The 12,874-nt window shown below is 38.9% G+C and overlaps 1 protein-coding gene across 1 annotated transcript in view; it reads left to right on the top strand.

The window, feature by feature from the left end:
* The first annotated feature begins 324 nt into the window (after nucleotides 1-324).
* Nucleotides 325-12,874, top strand: part of apbb3 (amyloid beta (A4) precursor protein-binding, family B, member 3) — a 35,305-nt gene continuing 22,755 nt past the window's right edge. Inside the window, exon 1 of the mRNA XM_067375840.1 lies at nucleotides 325-734. Coding sequence (XP_067231941.1) covers nucleotides 686-734 — 49 coding nt within the window. The 5' untranslated portion in view covers nucleotides 325-685. The remainder of the gene's footprint in view (nucleotides 735-12,874) is intronic.

The following is a 12,874-nucleotide window of genomic DNA, read 5'->3' on the forward strand; positions in this document are numbered from 1 at the left end:
GGAGACACTAATTCTTCTCAGGAACACGTCACAGTTTGTGCCCTCTTTGATTAATGAAAATACTAAAACCCTTTTTGCTGTATATATTTCTGTATGTATATTCTCCATTTAAAATATTTACACCTGCAATATTGTATAGGAAGCGGACGGCTGTGTTTGCTCCAGCAGTTTGCTTTCGTCAGATGCGTGTTCAGCCATCCTTAAGGCGCCACCATGAGCTTAGGGGGGCAAAGAGTGCCAGTGAGAGAGGGGTGGGGGGCGAAGGAGGGGGAATAGCTGCAGGCATTACTGAATTACAGAATCCACAGAGAGACACACGCACACTGACAGAGAGAGAGAGAGAGAGAAGCGATCTCACAAACAACATCCCTCTCAGCTTGACGGAACGACAGTGAAGAGAGTAGGGAAGGGAACAGAAGAGCGAGATCTCACAAGCATTAGGCAGAAAGACAAAGATGAGGTTGATTAAACAGCAGTGAAATTACCTGAGGGGAAATAAAAGAGGGGATAGACAGAGAGAGGAAAAGAGGAGTGTGGGTTTTAATCCTTTTGGCATGTGAGTGTATCCCAGAGAGTGGTCTTCACCCTGTGTGTGAGTGTGTGCTGCAGAGTTTGTTGGTGGTGTTGGGACGCTTTGAACTGGAATGTATCTGAACTAACCTCAGGGGGCTTTCGGGAAGACACCATGCTGGGCAAGGATTACATGCTCGCCATCATCATCGTCAACTATGATGGTAGGTACACTGATGCATCTGCATGCACTTTCCCCTCGTCTTTGTTCTTTTTTGCCTCTCTCTACTTAGTGCACTCTCTACTACTAAGGTGTCGAAGTGAGCGGAAGAGTTGTCGTTCACACGCTCAATTATGGACTTTAACTACTGGTGCTGTGTCATACTAGACCCACCCGACTGTTGAAAGAACCTGTTTTTGAGAAATTTAGTGAGGGGCACTTGATTTTTACATTGATTGATTTTCACACTCGAGACCAACACAATCTAAAAAAGTTGAAATCGATAGGTTTGCTTCTTGATATGGGCCAGGCGTACAAGCGTTCATGGACAATGTCACCTGTGCGGTTTTGTTGGGATTATGCATCTGTTGGAGGATTAGATTGTGGATCATTTGCCCACACAACATGAAGCATCAGATAGACCAGTAAACTCCTCCCCTTCATGAGTTCATGTGGTAGAGCTTCATATTGTTTGGAGTGCAATCAATTTATAATGATTTACATAAAGAGCGCCAACCAAAAATACTTCATGTTTATTAATAATTGTTGCAGCCACCTGAGATGTGTCAAAGGTGATAAATTTAGTGCTGAAACTATAATCAAAACAACTTACCTAGAGCTGTGATGCTGTGTGTTGCTTCCCAAAGTGTTTAAATGAAACTTCCCAGATAATGAAGTGATAGTGGGCTGATATCTTGAGTTTTGTTTTCAGAAGATAATATTAACAGAATCTTAGATGGTTGTTGACCAGTAAACCATCATGTTACATGATATATTTTTCATATTCTGCTCACAGAATAGGGGATTAAAAAAAACCTCTTTTAAACATTTTTTAATTGTCAATATATGATGTCAATATAAAAATTATGGTTACACTTTGGTATGAGGAACACATATTCACTATTAAATACAACTTTTGCCTCAATAAACTTTTAATTTACTGCTTATTAATAGTTAGTATGGTAGTTGTTGTAGTGTTTAAGTATGGGGTAGGTTTTAGGGATGTAGAATATGGTCATGCAGAATAAGGCATTAATATGTGCTTTATAAGTACTAATAAACAGTCAATATTCAAGCTGATAATCAACTATAAGTAAAATGGTTGTTCACCCAAAACTGAAATTTCTGTCATTCATTACCTTCCCTCATGTTTCAAACCTATAAGACCTTCTTCGGAACACAAATTAAGATATTTTTGATGAAATACAAGAGGTTTTTTACCCCCATTGAAAGCAACATTATTACCTTTATTCAAAGTCCAGAAAAGTAGTAAAGACATCGTAAACAGCGCAGGAGACTGACAGGGGAGAGATGAATTTGTTGAATAATTGATATTTTTGTTTTGTTTTTGCGCACAAAAAGTATTCTCGTCGCTTCATAACATTAAGGTTGAACCACATGGACTACTTTAATGATGTCTTTACTACTTTTCTGTACCTTGAATGACAGTAATTACATTGCTTTCTAAGGGGGATAAAAAAAAAAACCTCTCGGATTTCGTCAAAAATATCTTAATTTGTGTTCTGAAGATAAACGAAGGTCTTGCGGGTTTGGAATGACATGCGGGTAAGTAATTAATGATAGAAATTTATTTCTTGGATAAACTAACCCTTTAAAAGTGAGAATTGTTCCCTATACTAAATTGTTACCAAAATTATTTATTCAGAGACTATACATGGAATATTTGTCAAAACAACAACACCAAAAAACAAAACAAAAAAAACATTAAAATCACACCACAGAACCATTTAAAATGAACTACTGAAGGAAAAAAGTTTATTAAAATGAGGGGCCTGAAATATACAACTAAAATATTAAAAGACTCAAAATATACACTTATACATTCATATGAATTTTAACTTAAAGTCTGTGTGAACCAGAAGTTGCAAAAGACTTTTCTCCAGTGCTGTGACGTATTTCCAAGTGAAACGGAATATTGAATAGAGGGCAGAGTTTTACTTTAGTGCTCCTCCTCTCCATCTCTCGCTCATAGCAGACTAACGGTCGGAGGGGAGTGGTTTAAGCGATTTCAACCCAATCCGTCAAACTGATGTCATTAGAGAAGGGGCACTGTTGCAGGGGGGATATACGAAGCCAAACAATTTTTTTGTTTGGATTGACTTGCACGGATGAATTGTTCACCACAAAACTAGCAATTTGAGCTAACAAAATAAATAAGGTCAATTTTGATTTCATGTGTACTTTAAAAGCTTGATATTTATAATAACAAGGACACGCTTTTACCCAGTATCTGTACAAAGGCAGAAACTGTCCTCGCCGCATCCTCCCCACGTCATCACTCTTAAAATAACCTCTGTTAAACACACAGAGAGGAGGTGTGTGTGAGAAAGAAAGTGTTTGTCTGTTGTCTTTGTGCGAGAGATAGTGAATGATGGAATAGCTTCTCCAAAAGCAAAGGCATGGACACTAAGGCACTTAGACACGGTGCTGAGTGAACGCTGATGGCAGGAACTCCTGTAGATGTACAGGAATCGATTGCATTTGAATCAAATTTTTCCTTGCTTAATGAATTTTGTTGTACTTTCAGTTACTGAAATACTGCCTGCCTCCATGTGAGGATGTCTTCAGAAGGGCATCTAAAATGAAATGCTGTGTCTTGCTTCTTGATTTATTGAAGGCCTAAGGATTAAGTCCCAGATGGATTTTTAGATCCACCTCTAGTCTTAATCTTCCTGCTTTGACCTCACACGGACATAACTGAATTGGGATTATCTGACCACTGACATAACGCCATTGGGATTATTATTTTTTTTTTTCCCCAGATGTAGCTACAATTATCTCTTTCTGCTTCTCACATTCTCTCTTTTGTCCTGACAGATTTTAAACCTGGACATATTAGAGCTTTGTCCTTTTCTCTGCTTTTTGAAATATTTACCTTTTTTTTTTTTCTCAATAGTAGGGGCTGCATGATATTGGAAAAAACTGACATTGTGTTATTTTATTTTTCTGCAATATATATATTGTGATATGAAAAAAAAATCAACAGATGACTTGAATAGCTTTTTTTTGGAAAGAATGAATCATTCTAGAATGATTGGGGTGATGTTGTGGGTGAGCGTATGGTGTTGTGGTTTACAGGCGTAAATACAATAGAACAAATGCAGTAAGCAGTGCTTTATGTTTTTTTAGGTAAGTCTATCAGTATTCAGGTACAGAAATCAAATAATCAAATGTAAAATAACACTGATAGTGTTTTGTTTTTTGATTAACATTCATGACGCAGACAACAGCAGGAATATTAGGCTGCTGTCATTTTAAAACCAAATGCACAGATTCTGTTTTCTCTCTCAATTGTTTACTTTCACCTAAGCCATAAGCACAGTTGTTTAAGAGGATACTCGCAGAGACTGGCATTTTGATGTATTTTTGCATATATGTGTCCGTTCAAGCACAAATAGACACGAAAAAGAAGGGAATTCGATGTTTGTATGCTGTCTTTGCTGCTAAGTCTTCTTGTGCTCAAAATGTTTAAAATCATTTGAATGTTTAAACTGACAGGACATACAACATGCAAATGATAAACTTTCACTGTATGATAGTTAAAGTGGTTAAAAATGCCGTGAAGCCAGGTTATCCTGGTATTTCTTCTGTTGATATGAAAAATTGGGTAAATTTAGCAATAAAGCGGGTGTATGATGCATATTACTGTAACGAGGCGGCAGACCCGATGGGATCCATATGCAGCTTTATTATAAACAATCGTAGTCGTACAGGCAGGCATCAAATACCAGCAACAACAGTTTCCAAGGCAAAGAGTTATCGTAAACAGGAACAGGCAAAGGGTCAGGGCAGGCAAGGCAGAGTAATCCAGAAAACAGTCAGAGAAATCACAGGTCAGGCAGCAAGCAAGCAAACATGAAGGTAATAAACAGTCAAAGGTCATACACAGAATAACAGTAAACAGGGAAAAACACTCAGTAGTGTCAGCCGGGGCAAAACAAGACTTTGCAAGGGGTGAATGTGTGCGTCGGTTTAAATCACGTGTGAGTTTAATCAGTCCAGCTATGGGGTAATGGGAAATGCAGTCCATGAAAAGTTAGTACTAAGGTGAGGGAGCCACAGAGGCCAAGTTTGTGACAATTACAATGTTATGATGAACTATATGCCTTCCTCCACTGACGTTCTGAGTTGTTCAAAGCATTTCTAAGGTTAATGATTTTCAGAAGGCAGCTGTCTGACTCTGAGATGGCAAAGGGGAACATGGTTTGTGTAACATTAGCAACACATTATTAGCTGTTTAATAACATAGTCAAGAAAAAGGCTAATTACATTAACTACAGTGATGTGTCCAACGTTGTAAAGAGAGATACCATTGTGCAGCGTTTACCTCAGTTGACCGAGTGGATCTCTGAGGAAGAAATGTTTAAATATGTCATTTTGGTGATCAAACATGAGTTTTAAGGAATAAAATTACTGACTACAGGGGGACTTTAATGATGCTATAAGCTCCACCCCAACACCGGTCTGACACTGCTGCAGTTGGTTATTATTGACTGTGGTGTCTGGTCCATACGGATTAATGATCCCTATACTTGACATGGCACATCCAGTGATGTGACTATCGCAAATGCGCACATCACGATATCGATGCTAGAATGATATATTGTTTAGCCCTATCCAATAGTGCCTTTTGAGTTTTTAAAACTAGTTTATTAAACAACTGTATTTGTGTAGCAGTGCATCTGCTAATAGAGTGCTAATGCTAATGCAGCTTTTCGTGGGTGAAATTTAGTCATTTCAGTAGGAATCCATGCAGTTGGGTATTTCGCATGAGGGCAAAAGATTTTGTAATGGGTACAAGTTGTCCACAAGAATTCACCGCATTCACCAACAGAAAGCTGCTTGGTTTGAAAATGACATTGGTTTGACAGGCATCTTGAGCCTGTAGTGGAGAAGGGTAATAACTCAGGGTGACAGCAGCCTTAACCACACATTTCTGTGCTGACTCTCTCTCTCTTTATCGTACATCCGTCTCAGTGTTTACCTCATACTTCACCTTTACTTTGAAGTGGTTGAATTGGAAGGCGAAAAATCTATTGATTGCAATCAGTGCAGTAGTGGTACCTTTTATTACAGTTGTTTCAGTGGCTCATGGGAGTCAGGAGTGGTCAGTTCTGATTGGACACATAAGAGCTCCCTGGTAAAAGGCACAATTCAGACATATTGTTTTTCTTTAGGTGCTTGTGGCCACTCTCAAGTGTGACTGGGTGTAGAGTCATGTGTCCTGTTTACTATTCAAGTAGTTTTCCAGAATAATTTAAATAATTCTTGGTGCTTGAATTGCAAGCGTCAGTGTTAATAATGCTTAAACAGATTTAACACCAACTCATATGTCTTGTTGAGGAAAGGTGTTATTACTTTTCTAACACTTTGTGCATACTATAGGGGAAATAAGACCATTTTTGTGAGCAGCCACCTAGCAACAGCCTAGCAATCACCGAGACCACCCTAGCAACTGCATAACATGATAACAATATGCTTGAAATCATTCAGACTGTACAGCAATGGCATGGCAACCACCCACAACTAGCATTGTGTGCAGGCAAGTACAACTCTTCTGGAAATCTACTCACACATTAAACTCTGAGATGCAGAGTGCCAAGTAATGAACGTATGTCAGACTTTTTTGTCAACATCGTCCCACAGTCCTTATATAGCAGTTTCTATAGGGACTCATCGTGCAGTGCAGGTTTTCTCAGGAGATCATCAATAATTCACAAACATCCTCTTCTCAACCCCTCGACTCCCCCATGTTGTTTTCAGCATTCAATCTGTTGTTATTGCTTCATCCTCATGACATAGCCTTGAAGTTGTTAAGGGATGCGTGATGGGAACTGCGGCACCTCCTACGTACGAAAACTGTGGTATCACAATTACAGGAAGTGAGGTCGTATCTCACTGTAGCTGCTCCCTAATAACCTTAAGAGGTTTTTATGAAACCACAGACTTGCATTTGAGATTTGTCTGTCTGTAGTATACTGTATTACATGATGTATTATGTAATATAATGTGTATACATTATGTAGCAGGTAGCATGGGTGTCATTTAAAGCAAATTTTTGTCAGTAAAACAGATGTGTTGTATATTAGCAATCTCTTTCTTCTTGTAATATCCATCAATATTCATCTACTGGTCCCTAAGACCTGGAAACAAGTGATTATCAATGAGATGACTGTGTTTCAGCATGCATCCACTCATTGCACTTTTATTAAAACTGCCTTCAGCTCCAAACACAGACAGTCAGCAGACATTTCAGGTGCACTCTGAATGGGCACCAGAATTAGACTGAGAATAGCCTTTCTTCTTCCTTTTTCTGCCTGTGTTTTATTTCAGACAGCTGACAGCACAGCTCGCCAGCCCAAAACACTAAAAATGTCATGGCAACACAGTGCGATTATTATGGCCTGTCAGGAGCGAAGGCGAGAAGCAGCTTGTGAAAAAGACAGGAGTTCGATCTGGTCATGATTGATGATCTCTGGGGAGGGCCGGAGACACACAAACGTTCACAAAGACGCTCACACCCATACTCCTTCGCTATGATGAATTAATATGTGTGTGTGTGTGTGTATATACACAGTATATATATATATATATATATATATATATATATATATATATATTAGTTTTTTAATTACCTTTTTTTCCCTCTTTTGATAGTCATTGGAAATGCAAAATGGATTTTTTTACTAATGCTGTTGGAGCAAATGGAAACACAAACTTTTATTTGCTATGTTCTCCCATTTAGCAGTTTGTCCTCCTATAGTTTACTTCTCAGCTGTTTTGCATATCATGTATATCTGATTATTCAACATTGAGCTTTCAATCATTGTACCCAGCCTTGAAAAGCACTGCTGCCACTGCTTGAAAGTGCTGGAAGAGTGCTTATATTTCACTAGTAAAATATGATCCCTGATAACAGCCTGAGCCATTAAATAAATCAGCTTATAAGTTTAAAAATGGTCATCTATTATGCCTCAGGACTGCGACAAGTTTAATTGGACTGAAGCAGATTTGAGGTGTTGGTTTAGAGGTTAAACCCACAGTCCTTTGTGCTGCAAGATTATTGTAGCTTTAACAGGACTCTCCATGCTTTCAAATCTGTTGAAAGCAAAGCTAAGTAATACCACCTCCTCTTCTCTCCACTTAGCGCTCTGTCAGTCCTGTTTATACAGTACCACACTACATATTGCACACTCTCAGAAAATATACACTACAATTCAATTGTTTGCTGTAAGTAAGTCCCCCTGTGGTGAAAATTAAGTTTTTAATGTTGTTTATATGTCCAGCTGGTGTTTTTAACATGCTTTAAGACAAATCCTGTGCAAATTTATAACACCATTGCTAAGTATTTTGACTTTAAAAATGCAGTAAACCAAAGACAGTCTCAAACCCATGGTTTGAAATCTCTGTTTTTTCTCACTAACTACCTTGTAACCAATCATGTCAATGTGTCGGCGGGCTTTATTATCTGACCACGCAAGGGAGTCTTAAAAGAAAGTTTTCCCGGTATATTTGTCTGTTGATATGACTCATGAATGTGAACATGGTTTGTGTAACATTAGCAACACAGCTTTTTGATAACATTGTTAAGCAAATCACTAGGGGTGTGACGAGACGGGTATCTCACGAGACGAGACTCGAGACTGAGTTCACGAGACGAGACGGGACGAGACAAGATTTTTACACACTATTTTTAAGAAATCCTCAGTGGCAAAATACATGACTAGAAAAAATATTCTGCAGGTGTATTTGAAATGTTTTAACTAATCATCTTGTAATGAATGTCATTCAGTTCTACTTTCTGAGTATGAATTATCATATGCAGTAAAAGACAACAATACTCGAGCACTGTAAAAGGTTTTGCCACAAACTCAACTGACTGACTTCTCTTCTGTATGATTTCAGTCTCTTCAGACCTTACTGTACATGATTTATGAGCTTCTACAACTTTTGTCCTCCTAACTGAACTCCTTTCCACAAACTGATCATAGAAATAAAACAGTATAAATAAAAATGTTAACACTTTACAATAAGGTCTCATTTATTAACATTAATGTATTAACCAAAATCAACTAATGAGCAATATCTTTGCTACAGTATTTATTAATCTTTGTTTATGTTAGTTAATAAAAATAGTCATTCATTGTTCATGATAGTTCACAGTGGATTAACTAATGTTAACAAATGAAACCTTACTGTTTGTGCTTAATAAGATTAAGAGAAAACTGTTATTCATTTTTATGGTAACACTTTACAATAAGTGCAACCATAATCGCGCTCTCTCAATATTCAAAGTGCAAATAAGACCCACTTTTTCTTTGATACAGAGCTAAGAGATGGTTACAACTTACGGCCTAAAATATCTTTCATATTGGAAGATACTTGCATTCATCAGGGAGCCGCTTTCAAAATGCGGGGTTTTGAAATCACGTTTGAATGTGCGCGCGCGTTTACTTTCACTTTCAGCGATAGTGAAAGTGATTAATAACTAATTAAATGTTTTTTATTTAAACACAAAGCAAAAGGACAGTGGAGGCGTAATGTAAACGTAGCGGTGGCATATTCTTTCCTAATCATCCTAACACTCTGTCATGGCAACATCACGAGACTACTTTTCGCCTCGACGAGAAATCTCGTCACACTTTAGTCTCGCGAGATCTCGTGATACGAGATCTCGTCACACCCCTACAAAACACTAATCATATTAATTACCGCCATGTGTCCTACGTTGTAAAAAAAAAACGATACCATTGCGCAAGTGTTTACCTCAATACTTGACCGAATGGATTTCATCTGAGCTCATGCTGGAGTGGAGGCGGGGCTAATTATCATATTCATAGATCCGTGTATATTAAATGAGGCAAGGGAGTCGTGTTACATTCAAACTATTTTAAGTCATTAAAAAAATTTACAGAAAAAAAAAAACATTTAAATGTGTAATTTTAGTGATCAAAGATGAGTCTTAAGGGATACAGTTATTGACTACAGGGGGACTTTAAACAAATTAATACTTTTTTTCAGAAAGAATAAAAAATTAAGGCATTCTTGTGTACAGTATCAATGTTTAGACCTCTAAGGTTCTAAAATGTAACTATTTTTACATATATGTACGGCAAAACCATAACTGTACAGTGTAAAAAGCTCTTAATATAACTATACACAAATACAAACAAAAAACTAACTGATGATAAAAACAACAAGAGCTTCGTATATAAAGTCAGCAAACAACAAGCTTGCAGCGCTATCTGCATAATTTATTCATGTTGAAATGCATGCTGGGAGCTCATAGATCAGCTGTCCAACATAATAATTGAAACCTGTTAGGTGAGGGCAAAAAAGTTCCAATATCTATAGTCAATAGTGTAGCAATGTATAAAGCACAGCTTAAATCATTCTCAAACCAAGCCCTCATACTGATTTGTGTGTATAAATCTATTCTGACCATTAATCACAATGGCTTCCTTAACAAATTAACAATTTAAATTTATGTGCAAATGTCCTTTGTGAAATGTCACTATGAGACTCTCTGTGTCATTGAATGTCAGAGGCAACTCTTATACCCATGCACTGGCAAGCTCGTGTCGCTATACTGACCCAGTTCTACTCCTGCGCACACACTTTTACAGTGTTGTTTTCTCCCCAAACGTCCCCTCCAGCCTCCTGCATTGTGTTATTTGTGAGAGTGGACAGGGCTCTCCAGATGCATTGTGTTAAATGATTCTCTCAGGCTAGAGATAAATTCAGGCAAATATAATTCAGCAGACAGAGCTGCTCTTTCCTGCTTGCTGTTCTGCCAGTAGCCCTATGCCTTTGTCTGAGGCACTAAATCATCAGGAGACGTGACAGGATGACTTTGACACACATAAACACTGTAAAAATTGTCATTTTACCAAGAAAAGAATATGAAAAAGGCTACGGTTAAAACCTGCCAATTTGTTGTAAGTTACCTTACTGTTTTCCCCGGCGCCACAGCAAATATGGCTGCCCACTGCTCCGGTGTGCGTGTCCACAGTTTTCAGTGTGCGTGTGTGTTCACTACTCACTACTCCTAATGTTTGTGTACTAACTGGATGGGATAAATGCAGAGGACAAATTCTGAGTTTGGGTTACCACCATACTTGGCCCACATGTCACTTTCACTTCCATATACAGTGAAAAAAATGTTTTAAAATACTGTACAGTACTGTAAAATTATTGGTTGATAAGCTAATATATAATTTACAGTTTAAATCTATGTAATATTCAACAAGAAACTACTTTTACAGTAAAATATTGTTAAATTGATGTTTTTGTTAGTAAAACCTTACTAACAAAAGGTTAGTACACCTTATAATTTGGAGTGAAAAACAAAAGGATATGATGCTGTCACAGACACGTCCGGCTCTTCACTCACCCAATCACAACGCACTCCCTCTCCTGAGTATTAACAAGCAACACCTGACACTTATCAGCACTCATCACCATCGCAGCATAAAAGACACTCCAGAGCACACAGTCACTGTCCGGTCTCGTTAATGCATACCTACCTGCTATGCTTACCTCAAGGACTCTTCTAACGCCTGCTTACCTGTCTCCAGTGTTCTCCATGACTCCTAGTGTTTCCATGTCTCCTGTGAGTGTCATCGTGTCCTGTCTGCTCCACGTCCGCCTGCATCCACGTTCCCTGGGAAAGATAAGAAACCACATCAGATCCAGTCACAGCTACAGTCACGAACTAATCCTGCCTTCACTCACATCCTCTGGTTGTTTAGTAAACAAAGATCTTAACCTTGCCTGTGTCTCCGTCCCCTTCTGTGTGTAACAGAAGACCGGACCACACTGTCAACAACCAAGATGAGCCATACGGATCCATTTCGATCCACTTCGTCGCACTCTAACCAGCACTTCCACTCCGGCACCTCCAGTGACCACTTCCGCATTCACCGCTGCATCTCCTTCACCCGTTGCGGTCGCCAGTCCCATAGCCAAACCGGTGCCCTTCACTGGCTCGGCGGAAATTGCAACGGATTCCTTCTGCAGTGCTCGCTGGTCCTGGAGATGCAACCGCACTTATATCCCGACAACAGCACTAAGGTGGCTTTCATAATCTCAACAGAAAAATCCCGTTGTCAAGTCGTTGTCAAGCTTCACTAATCATTTCAAAGAAGTGTTCGGGAAACCAGACTGGGATTCATCAATCAGTGATTATGCCAAGTGAAACAAGGTCCGTGTCTGATTATGCCCTCCAGTTTCGAACCTTAGCTGCAGCAAGTGGTTGGAATGAACAAGCCCTTATTACCACTTATCGTCGAGGTCTCGATGCCTGTGTGCGGTTGCATCTTGCTGCATACGAGGATTCCTTCGGGCTCGAGAAATTCATCCAGCTATCCATCAGATTCGCCACTAGTATGCAGCTGTCTCGAAGAGCACCAGGGCCAGCTGCTATTTCCATCCATCCTCTGCCAACCAGAATCCGTCAGCCATCCAGAACCAGCCAGCGAACCCATGCAAGTTGAATATTCACGTCTTACATCTTGTGGCCATGCTGGGCGTTTCATCTCTGAATGCCCCACTCGTCCAGTGCGACCCATGGTGAATGTCCTCATGCCTACGTTGAATAAGATGAAACCACTCACTATTGTTGTAAACCTTACTGCTGCAGATCTCTGCCTTCCAGTCAATGTGCTCCTCGATTCTGGGTCAGCCGGAGCTCTATGAGGTTGTTATGCTTTTTCACGTAATCACTTAATTGTGGTAATTATGATATGGCATTAACATACCTTTAAATACACATGGACATAATCAACAGAATAGGAAACGTGTGCAACTCAAATGAGTAACCACTGAAACAAACTAGCAGCGGGAAAATGGGAACAAAGGAAACCAGTACAGGAACTAAACCAAAACAGAACATACACGTGACATCTGGACAGCAGCATTAATTATTAGCATACACTTCCTTGCTCTCTCTGCATTTCTGTCTTATAATGTAGAAAAACCGAGGTTATCGTTAAAAAGTATTAAGTATTTAAAAAAGTATTTTCTGGTTATAAGTGTTTAATCAGTGGTATTTTGTGGAATTAATTTAAACATGTTAAACGTGTTAAATGGATATTAGACACCTATTGTTACAGTAGCTGTAAA

The sequence above is a fragment of the Chanodichthys erythropterus genome, chromosome 22 (assembly GCF_024489055.1).
Source record: "Chanodichthys erythropterus isolate Z2021 chromosome 22, ASM2448905v1, whole genome shotgun sequence".
Lineage (NCBI taxonomy): Eukaryota > Metazoa > Chordata > Actinopteri > Cypriniformes > Xenocyprididae > Chanodichthys > Chanodichthys erythropterus.